Consider the following 12,165-nt stretch of genomic DNA (forward strand, 5'->3'; position numbering starts at 1 on the left):
ATTTTCGAAAAAAGACCAACAGGAAATTTTGAAAAGTTTTCCGTGTTTTTTAAAGGGAATCCATAAGATATTTTCGAGAAAATTCAGAAGAATTTTTCTAAGAAATTGAGAAGAATTTACGGTTTAAAGCTTAGTTTTCATTTTTTAGTCTTTAGAAAGTTTTAGTTTTTAGAAAGTCCATTTCATATGGGCAAAAAAAATCGTTGAAAGCATTCGTAAGAAATATATGAAACCGCTAAAGAAACTCTTTATTTAAAAAATATCCGTGCCTCTTATCAAAAAAATTTAATGTGTACTGCCCCCACTCGCATATCAGTCCCAAACCGTTTGTTCGCAAATCGCATGTTCCATATAAAACTTCAAAAAAAAAAAATCTAATAATTGAAACATCATCGGATCTTGTTGAAATTTTGCTGAGTTGTTCATCATTCGATAGATTACCGTCAAACGATTTGGTTTGATTGAAACATTGTTTAGTTTTTTGTAATCACGTCATAAAAATTCTTGGTGGGACTGTTATGCGGGTACTTTTAATAAATATGGGACGCACATGACCTAGTTTTTTTTCCACTCATGGACATTAGATGTCCGTAAATCGTAATTTTTATTATGATTTATGGAAGTACATTAGAAATGAATACTATTCACTGGATTAACTCAAAAGTGATGAAAAGTCAAATGGCACTGTTATGCGAGTGGGGGCAGTGTAGCCTTACACGGTAGCTTCCATTTACCCATTAATGGGTACTTTCGTACCCATTTCGAAGAAAAGCGGCATAACTCATTTAATGGGTAAACCGCATTTACTCATTAATGGGTACTCCCATTGAACTTCAAAAAATGGGGAAATTTTACACCTTGTTTCGCTGCAGAAAATGTATGAAATTTACCCACTTTTTCAAAACAATCTTTCTGAAATTTCAATTTATTGTTAATTGAAGGAGGGAATTTGAAGAAATACGAAACATTAAAATTTGTCGGAATATGGCAGTTTATTTCACAAAAATATTATTGATTTATTACCGCGGCATCCGGATCAAAATCCTTCCACTATATTTCATAGAATGTTGGATTTATTTTTCTTCCAAGTAACTGAAATCAAGCTGAAAGCGGTATACTAAACACTATATGGATAGTTCATCTCTCCGGTTGACCGTTCCTAACATTTTTGCAACAGGGGAGCTGTTCTAATCCGCCACGTCTTGCTCCATCCGTATACTGAATGTCTGTAATAGAAACATATGTCAATTTGTTTTCTTCAGCTTTTTCAGTTGCCACTTGCCAGTAATCACCACTTACCTTGTCCTGATAGTCCAGCGTTGTAGCTGCTTCATAATTTTGCATGAAATTAGTTTTTTTATCCGATTTTTTAAAAGTTTTTCCTTCTGCTGCAGAAGACAGGTAAAATGTCTGCTTTTCTTTTCAAACTTCTGGGAGAGTACGATTTACCCATTATTTTTTACCAGAAGTCATTCTCTATAATGGGGTGAAAATACTCTTTTTGTGTTGATAAAAATTTACCCATTATTTGACATATCGGTATTGATACCAAAAATGGGTACATAAAATACATTAAATGGGTATTTGCCAGCTTCCGTGTATACTAGAATTTCAACTAAAGGCGAGAAGTCTTGTTCTATCGAATGCTTTCTACGCACGTTGTTATTTCACAATGCCAACATGCTACAAACGTAGAACTTCTGTACCTGCTATAACTTCATTTCTACACATTTTGGATCCTTCCTATCGTTAGGTTTCCAAATGCAGTTCTTTATAAACATCCAAATTTATAACATTTTATAATTCCATTCTACCACTACCTGGCAACACTGCTCGCACCCCTTTCTTTGGGGTCTCTCTTTTCATGCCACACTACCATATCTGACTGCCCTATGTCTGAGGGGCTTCTGCTATCGACTGTAATCTAAAGCAAAACTGACACTGGCTGTGCTGCAGCTGAGACAACCCACGGCCACTGAACAGACTGGGTGTGCTGCAGGTCGTCTTCCGTTGGTTGTCATACCGTTAGGTCAATTTTTGGCGAAGGAAGTTCCAATGGAATTCTCGAATCGTTCGTTCTAATCATTGCAGTGAGCAAGTGCACCTTTGAATTTCGGTGGGGATTCCTTTCGGCGCTGGATGACTGTGCTGGTGAAAACAAGCTGCCAGGCTGTTTTGTGTGAACGTCAGTGAGTTTCTACTGCCCCCCCCGGAGGATATCCCGGAAAATCAAGAATCCAAACGTGAAAAGTGTAGTGATTGGGAATGCGACGGAATGGATACAGAAATCCCCTGAAGAAAAGTGATGAAAAACTGTCCCCGGACAGAAACAGTGAGTGAAGAAAAGTCGGGAAAATATCAAAGATCAGCGCACACACACGGTCCGCTGCCACCATCATCACCATCGGGTGCTGATTGGCATTGAGAAGTGAGCGAATCCAAACGACAACGAGAGAGCCAGTCAAGCAAGTGAGTGAGGGTGTGTGAAAATTTCTGATTGTGAACCTCTTTTCCAACCACAAGTCGCAAAACCGCGCACACGGTGTGCGGTGAAACGAGGAGCAGCAAACGCCGGAGAAAGAGCATCGAGGGCTGCCAACTAACAACAGCTGATTTGGTACGCCGCCCGATTCCTGGACCAAGGAGATGATTTCCCGAAGGTAAGCTTCCGTCAGCGGGGCAAGGTCACAGGACTTTTTTTTTTTGGGGAATAATAGTATTAGATAATGTTCGATTTTGTAGTAATATTGAAGACGTCGATGTAGTGAGCTTCAAATTCGGACTGACTGGGTCGCCAGCACTCCATTTGCTGCAGCGCACAGCACAATGGTTTTTTTTTCTTTTCTTTGTTTATGGAAGTGGACCGTGTGAAAGGTGAAATGAGGGTGTTGCTCTTCTCTTTGCTCTGATCAGGCTCATCAGATGGCCAAAAAGGTTGCCAGTTGCCATCGATTTCATATTGATATTATGAATTATGATTATATTACTATTTTCAGGGTGGCCACTCACCCGGGAATTCCGGGAAAAACACGGGAATTTGTAATCACCGGGAAAAAGCCGGGAAAACCGCGGGGATTTCATGAAGTCAATGGGAATTTTTGTAAATTTCTGTTCCAGGAAAAAATACAAAGAGTAAACATACTTGATCTCCATTTTAAAACCAAAATCAGATATATTTTATTATTCTACCTCTATATTTAAATCTAAAATTGAAAATTAATGCATTTGTATAGATTCAAAGAAAAAAAATCTAAATATTTATGTAAAAGCCACAAATCTTAACATTTATGAAAACGGTTGCACATGATGTTTAAAATCATGTAAGGTCGTATTCAGGAAAGGCTAGCTCAATCCCGAAGCATTCGCTGTGTTCAAATTGAAAAGGAAACGAATATATTTTGGCAATTTATCTGCATCTGCGCCAGTGCGACCAGTTTGTACTATCATTTTAGCCTATGGGTTCATTCACAAATTACGTAACGCTAAATTTTATGATTTTGGACCCCCACCCTCCCCTTCGTAACACTTTTTGTATGGAAACTTTAATATTTTTGTAAGGATTGTAACGCTCGGCCTGACCCCCTCCCTTCCCCTACAGCATTACGTAAGTTGAGAAAGTCCCCCTTGTGGATTTGAAAAATTACTTACAGAAATGATAGGTCTTCCATAGGTATTTAATAAAGATTAATCTTTTTTTCCAAATTCCTACTTATTTTTGAGAGTTTTGTCGAACTTATAGAAAGTTCTATGAGGCTTAAATAATATTCCTAATTTATTATTTGTGGACCAGGTCCATTGGACCTCATAACAATATCAACAATCTTTACGAATTTATTAAACGGGGTTCTTTTCTTTTATTCGGCGTGAATACATTAGCGTGAGCAACCGCTCATATAAATTTTATGAAAAATGTATGATTCGTGAACATTTTCCATACACCCCCTCCCCCTAAACTGTCCACGTGGTATATGCACAGCCCCTTATTACTTCTCAGTAATCTTTGTTATTTCACTCTTCCTTTGACTGCATGGATCAACGTATAAACGAACCTGTTTTTTTCTTCATTCTTTCGGGTTACGCAAAGATGAGACATACTCTATGTAGAGAAAGATTACAGGACATAGGAGACGTGACTAAGTGTATCTTGCAAGACAAATAAAATTAGTTGATTACCAGTGTTAAATGACAGATAGGAAATGAATACATCACCAAGACCATTGTTGGACGGAAAATCACATTTAATTCATCCACTATCTTTTTCTCTACAGGACTGATAGTTTGACTACCTAAGGTCGTAACCATCGACCAATGTCTTTTTAAGCCCATCATCACATGGAAGCTCATGAAATGTTTTTAAAACATTACCTACTGAATCTAGTTCGGAGACGATGTTGATGCTATGGAAGACCATCAGAAGTCCACAAAGATACTATTGGGCGTTTTCTTGGAACAAGATTAAAAATATATTGCAAGTTGAAATTTTTTGATTTTGTGATGATCGGTTCTGAACTATGTCCATTTTGGCCTTTCGATTCAGTTTCGATTGCTTCATCAATATGTAATACGATATTTTACTTTCAAAATAGGAGAAGGGTCATGTGGCCGAAACACTAGGCCGAAAGTTGTTTGGCTGAATATACCATTTGGCCGAAAGGGTCATTTGACCGAGAGAGTCGTTTGACCGAAAGGGTCATTTGGGCGAAAGGGTCATTAGGCCGAAAGGGTCATTTGGCGAAAATGTCGTTTGGCCGAAAGGGTCATTTGGCGAAAATGTCTTTTGGCCGAAAGGGTCATTTGGCCGAAAGGATCGTTTGGTCGAAAAGGTTATTTGGCCGAAAGGGTCATTTGGCCGAAAGAGATGTTTGACCGAAAGGGTTATTTGGCCGAAAGGGTCATTTGGCCGAATAGGACATTTTGCCTAATAGGTCATTTGGCCGAATAGGTCATTTGAAAAATGAAAAATTAGGAGTAAGAAAAGAGACGTCTCATAAGTAAGGAGATGTCTCACTACCCACTTCGCGCTCCTCATTTTTGAGGACCCTTTCGGCCAAATTACCTGTTCGGCCAAATGACTCTTTCGGCCAAATGACCCGTTCGGCCAAATGACCCTTCCGGCCTAATGACCCTTTCGACCAAATGACCCTTTCGGCCAAACTACACAGTAAAAAAATGTTACAGCATATATGATGTAACAAAAAGGCTCCGTTCGATTCGATTCGATTTATTTTTCCATCACTTTTTGAAATTACAGGCCGTCGTTACTATGAAGTTTGTATTCAATATTGCGTACAAGAAAAAGTTGGATATAAAATTAAAGGCTATTAAACACAAAAATATGCGTTCAAATATTTCCATAGCGTGTAATTTTCAGAATTTTTAACTGTGTACCCTTTCGGCCAAATGATTTTCGGCCTAGTGGCATTCGGCCAAATGGCTTTCGGCCAAACGACCCTTTTGTGACCATTTCGGCCTAATGACCCTTTCGGCCTAATGGTTTGTTCGGCATAGTGGCATTCGTCCGAATGGGTTTCGGCCAAACGACTTCGTTTTGTGACTTTAGAGCTTGATGGTACTTGATTACTGAAGGAATTTGGCCATAATAGCTAAATATAACGAAAAAAGACAGACATGTTTGATTCTTAAAAACGCGGGGAGGGGTCTATCTGGTCGTACTTAGGTCAAAAGAAAGTCCAACTAATCCCCTTTGAGAAAAGCTCGCGGTCATGAAAATCGGTCAACGCATAACTGAGAACGAGCACTTTGAACGAGGTGAGTGTCGCCCCGGCCTTTTACGGGTTAAAAAAAAGTCAGAAATTCAAATTTATCAAGTTGTATCGCATTTACTACCTATATCATACACAGCAAATAATGTTGAAAATTCCACGACGTGTAAAATTGCAGCTTATTCCATCAAACAAATTAACATTCGATATTCTATTAAATTTGATTGAAATTTACAGGCGAGCTTCTTTTCTTTGTTGGGGACATGACGTAAGCGCTACTGATGGGAAAACTACTTCGAAGCAATACCACCCACATTGAATACTCCGAAAAATATTGAAAGGGACTTTTTATAAAAACTGTTTGGATCAGGCCTCCACAGCAGACTGTATAATGACCTTCATGGGTAAAGATGTTGTGAAGCCATATCCCTTAGTTCCTGATGTATCATGGACGATGTAAATTTTGAATTGATAATAAAATAAAATAAAAATAGAATAACTTGCCTTATCACGATAAAATACTCTTAGATCTATCATGCTATTAGACTATCAAAGGGAGAAGAGAAAACATTATTATTTATTATTTTTTTTTAACATTGTTTAGATATTGACATAAATATTGACTCATCAATAAACCATGTTCTCATTGCAAGTGGGTTTTGACATGGAAAATTGGAACTGAATTTACGGATTGGATTTAAGCCACGGGTAATAGCGTTGACAATTTTATTTCATCGCCGACGTTTCGATCCGGGATGGGATCTCCTTCAGGGCTTGATGGTTAATTAATTTATATTAATAATCGCTACTTTGTTACGTGGGTTTGGTAGTATTGTCTAATGCAACGGTTATCAACCTGGGGCAGGGCTCTACATTACGTGTGGGAAGATGTGTAGTTGTGTTGGTAATCCGAGCTCGGTGAATTTTGTACTCACCCAATGAACTTTTCGGTTTTCTTATGGCAAAATGTTCACGATTCGGTTTCCTTATAGCAACTAGCCAAAACAAAGAAAAACTTTCCGTCGAAATTGAAGTATTGCACAAGATTTTTCTCATGCAGTACTAAGATTATGGTCGTATTTATGCTGACAACAGATCCCTTCATTGAAAATTTTCAACATTTTGCTCAAATTGGTTACTTCAAAAAAGTAAACAACAGCTGATTCTGTTTCTTTATGGCAAATTTTCGCTCGCAAAACTGGGCCGTTTGGGCCACCCGATATATACCACCCTGAACCTGGGGTACATGTACATGTAGGTACATGGTTAACACAGTTGTAATACAATTGCACATAATGAACTTAATGAACTAATGAACACAGTGTCAACTTTTAAAAGGAACTACCTTATTTTGGTATTTTGAGAGTTTCTTTTAGCATAATAAATAACAAAGTGGAGTACAACGCGGGTTTTCTTCAAAATTGAGGCTTTGTCATCCATAACACAATTAAAACACAAAATTAATTAAATTTAATCAAAAACAAATTGACACCCAGTAAACCCAAAATTTTTGTGTCTTATGCTTATGTTTGCGTGTTGACCATAATTGTATCATAGTGACTGTGCTTAAGCTGCAAATCGCAATGAATAGAGTAAGATCTGCGCAACAGGGGCGTGGACTTTTGGTATGCTGACTATTTGCGCATATACGATAGCGCCTGGATGCTGGCAGCTGCGGGTAAGAAACCAGCCACTGCCAATAATTCATTCAGTCCAATCCAATCAATCCAGGAAGTTCGTAAGTTCGTTGGTTGTCGATTTATTTTTAATGTTTGTTGTTTTAATTTTGAAGCCTATGTAAACGATAAGAATTTTTGCCTTTCTCTTACACCAAGGTGTAACGAAAAGGCTATATATTCACTTCCAAGACGATTTTGTGATAGAAGGTCCGGAGACCCATAGTGTTATATACCAATCGACTTAGTACATGTAAAAGTCTGTCTGTGTGTATGTGTGTGCGTGTATGTGTGTTCGCAAAATAAAACTCACTCATCTTTTAGGCACTTATCTTGATTCGATTTGTTTGCAATAAGTTGCATTCGACGGGGAATCCTGTCCCATTGTTTCATTTTTTAGTATATCTAATGTACGAGAAAGGCCCAAACACCGCTATGTGGATCAATCAAGTTTTTTTTTTAATAAATTATCGGGTACTTATTCAAAAGGACGTAAGTGATTGTGTAAACAAAGATTCAAACGTTGATTTCTCCAAACTGATAGCACTCCCACGCAAACCATCACTACATGCAGGGTACATGTAGGGTAAGGCTTCGGCTACCTGTTCATCTTTTTGGTTTGTGTGGGAGTTCTATCAGATTGGACAAATTGACGTATGAATCTTTGCTTACGTAATCACATACCTCCTTTTTATTAAGTATCCGAGAATTGTTTACATCAAGTTCTTCTGATGAAGTGGACGGATTTTCCCCTCCATAATATCATAGTTCGGCAAAATAAACCAACCAAAGAACCAAAGTTCTCAGAAACAAAAACCAATGCCCAATTAATTCTACAAATTTTAATTTATATCTCAAACCATTTCTGAAGATTCAATTTTTTCTTATATTTAACTGAAAGTTTGGTTTTTGTTTTTACAAATTTTCTTTTATACCCAAAAAATGATCGATATTTATTTCTCAAATTTCAACAGCTCTGTCGAAATACGAAAGCTCTTGATGTTTTATTGTCAGTCTAAGAATAAAAGTTAAGTAAAAAATTGCAAATAACCTTTTCAAAGTTTCCTGTTGCATTTGCATGTAACTTAAAAATTACGCAACAATTTCGGCTATATTTTGATTTTTTATTTTCCAGAAAAAAAAATTGGGGTTGTATACAAGACACGACCGCTCGACGTAAACTACGTAAAACCAAATATAGTACACTGAACCAACTATTCCGCTCTATATAGAAGATAAGGAACCATCCCACGACAATACTACCCAGCTTTAGCAGCATCTCCCACTCTATAAAGGAGTAGGGACTCCATGTTCTAGCTCCATGGGCCGCTAGAATAGATAATACCCTAAAAGTAGGCAATTACGAAGGATTGGAACGCACTTTATAGGGGATGCATGATGCATGAAAGAACTAAAATTTTCAATAGTTTGGCGTTGATAATCAATAGTTTCAATACTACTGGCAAATTGGTGGAAAGTTTTCGAATCGATTGATATATAAATCATTAAAATCCATTGAAAGATAAAGGACCTACTAATGTTACAAATTTTACATGATTTCGTGACGGTCTCCAGTTTTGAAATTCTCATTTGACACCCTGTATCGATTCTTCCCCTTAGACGTAGTTTACGTCAAAATCTTAAGGGGTACCTCAAGCAATGACAAAGTCTCAAGGGGTACCACTCATCAAAAAGGTTGAGAACCGCTGGCTAATATGAAATGTTTCTGACTTGATTGAATAAAAAATAGATTTCTTCTTTAAAGGGGGTGGGTTACAGGTGGAGTATAAGCGATCGCGAAACGTCGGCGATGAAGTAAAATTGTCAGCGTACTATTCGTAACTGAAAGCAAATCCAAACAATAAAGTGCCATATAGTCATATTTTTATTATTTTTTTAAAACTTGGCAACGTGTTTTCTAGAAAGCTCTTGATAACCCAAAATCTTTTCGGATAATAAAAACAGTTATAACTAACGAGACTGGGTTAAAAACAAAGAGGCGCCATGTTGAAACTGCAACAGAACGCTTGCCATCAAATCGGTTCAAAGTAGCACATTTCTATCAAATCTTTATTGTGACCAAATTCGGTCACATATAAGTTACGGCAACTGACTTGAAACATGTGTGCTCGGGGTTGTTCCAATCGAACACAAGGTTGATAACCCGAGCAGGAGAAATAAAATCATTAATACCTCATTCTGCTATTGATACCATACTCTGTTATGAACTAGAGGTAAAATACCAAAGGAGTAATACCAAAAATTAATATGCACAATACTTCAGGCATAACATACTCAGTTATTACTATACCAAACGTATCACAAATTATTATTCCAGGGTGTCCAGTGTATCGGGAAACCGGGAAATGCGGGAAATAAGCGAGAATTAAAAGCCCATGCGGGAAAAAGTCGGGAATTCCTTGAAATTATTTAAAACATCGGGAAAAAAGTCACCAGGTGTTCTTTTCATTAAGTAATGAATAACTATTCTAATATAAAACATGTTTTAAATGCATATGTTTTTTCCACGTAACGTTTAAAACTATTTGAGGAACTATTCGGTTTTGTCAAATGTATAATGAAAATGGTATTAAAGCCAGAATTCTTTAATGTCGTGTCTAGAGCACTTCTCGGTAGTGATGATGGAAAGCAACATTCCACCTACGCTTCGGCAGGTTTTAGAGACCAAGGATATCTCCGAGAGTCCAAGAAAAAGTTGCATTTGCAGCTTGTAGAATCCGGAAGAAGAAGCTTGACCGATATTCACTTAAAAGCAACTCGAATTTTGTCTGGAGACTTGTCGACAGTAGTCGAGTATATCCAATTATGTATATTTCCAGGCACATATTTCAATAATCTCTGGTCATTCGTTGTTAATATCTTATTTTTATTACATAGCAACGCTGTACAGAAAAAGTACTTTAGATTAATGAACAGTGTTTGATCGTAAGCAAGCATAAGCAAGAAGGAAGGACTGCCTTAAATAATAAAGTAAGATGTGTGCAGCAATAGTAGATATAATCAAAACAATAATACATCACTATAGATTGATAAAAAAAATTGAGCAATGAAGCAATGAAGAACATGAAGGTTATTATTAATATTATCATTTTAAAGTGATTTGCAGCAGTTTAAGAAATGAGCCAGCCTAGGGCTAAAAATCTCTATTTATTAAAGATAAAAACAAAGATTTGCAGCCATGGGCTGGCTCTTCCCTGAATTTTGAAGGTGTTGGAGAATATTTATGTCAAAATATTGGCAAAGGCAAAAATGTTTATTATCTCAACGGATCCTTTTCAAATATTGGTCTAGAACTATATTTTTTTTTAAATAGTTAGAGGTTTTAAAAATTGATCTTAAATTAGCCAAAGAATCGACTGAGACAATAAAACTAAATAAATTTATAATAGGAAACGTTAATTAAAAGGACTTTATTTTAGAATACAAAAAATCAAACACGTTTTTTTTTTAAATTAGAATAGAAATTTTTATTTAAAATCTACACAAATATATCGGGATTTTTTTTAAATATCGGTAAAAAGTCGAGAAATATGCGGGAATTTTAAAATTGATGTTAAGTGGTCAGGTCAAAGCTGGATGCATATTGAATAAAATCAGTTTCAGCGATGCATTATTGATGCTTTATTTAGGGACGAACTTTTCGGAATCCAGTTTTATTCCTCCTCGTGTTTTCAAGGGCATGACTTTTAATAATGAAGCAGCGAGCAGCTGTCATCTTTGTATTCCACGCTTGCTGCGATGCACCAAAGCTAAAATAAAAATATGACAGTTATTCGTTGCTTCTTTCTTGTGATTGCTGCCTCTGAAAATGCGAGGTAAAAATTATTTGGATTCTGGATAGTTTCACCTTAAGCATATTAAAGTAATGGACCACCATTCCTGTCGTGAAAGAGACATTTTCTACTTTAGGTTAACTTTTAGGGTTGTGTTATTTACAAGCAGGATTATCTTATCATCTCTGTATACGTATTGCGGCCACTCCAACCTTCTGCAGTTTACTCGTCCAGGCTCATTCAGGGTCCCGACATTGCAGATACCGAGGTTCCAATCATAGTCCTCACAGGGTGTCCCAGAAAGCATATTTCGTTGCCGGGTCGGTTGCCAAAAATAACGTTATTGTCAGTTTGGCTTCCATTATTGTTCTTCGCTCTGCACAAAAAATATCAGAGTTTGACATTACAAACATCAGGGATGATATTGTTGCAGTTCAGTTGTTCACCTCAAAAATGATGATCTTATGAAACAAAAAATAAATTGAAAATAGTCATCTGTCATCCGCGTTCCGTCAAAAATTCTATCAGCATTTTAGGTAATTCTGGTTTCACTGAAAATTTTGTCTTGTTGTTTTTCATATCCAATTTTTTTCATGAATACGATCATATTCTTTGAAATAATTCAATATGAAATGTATTCATTGGATCTTCTAACCAAAGTTTGGTACCACTGCTTTTCAACAAACAAATCAGATAAAACATCTCGGTCGGCTGTAGCCACCAACTACTGAAATAGCAACAGACAGACAGCAATGGTAGCCCATCTAAATGCATGCATATTATTGTAATAAATTACCTCATTGTAGTTAGCAAAGCTCCCCCTTCTGCATAGCGTCGTTGACGACAACGGCGACGACGACGAGGTTAGCAGGTTTCGGATTTCGCTGTCAGGCGGTGTCGGTCGGTAGGTTAGTCCCATCGGGTTGGGGTCCCATTCTCGCATAACAATTCCCCTTGCTTTATGGATCACGA

At 37.0% G+C, this 12,165-nt stretch overlaps 1 protein-coding gene across 1 annotated transcript in view; it reads left to right on the plus strand.

The window, feature by feature from the left end:
- LOC134203898 (tyrosine-protein phosphatase corkscrew-like) overlaps positions 1 to 12,165 on the plus strand; it is an 84,867-nt gene that overhangs the window by 26,678 nt on the left and 46,024 nt on the right. The window contains exon 2 of the mRNA XM_062678731.1: positions 2,092 to 2,660. Coding sequence (XP_062534715.1) covers positions 2,647 to 2,660 — 14 coding nt within the window. The 5' untranslated portion in view covers positions 2,092 to 2,646. The remainder of the gene's footprint in view (positions 1 to 2,091; positions 2,661 to 12,165) is intronic.

This window comes from Armigeres subalbatus, unplaced genomic scaffold (assembly GCF_024139115.2).
Source record: "Armigeres subalbatus isolate Guangzhou_Male unplaced genomic scaffold, GZ_Asu_2 Contig288, whole genome shotgun sequence".
Classification (NCBI taxonomy): Eukaryota; Metazoa; Arthropoda; class Insecta; order Diptera; family Culicidae; genus Armigeres; species Armigeres subalbatus.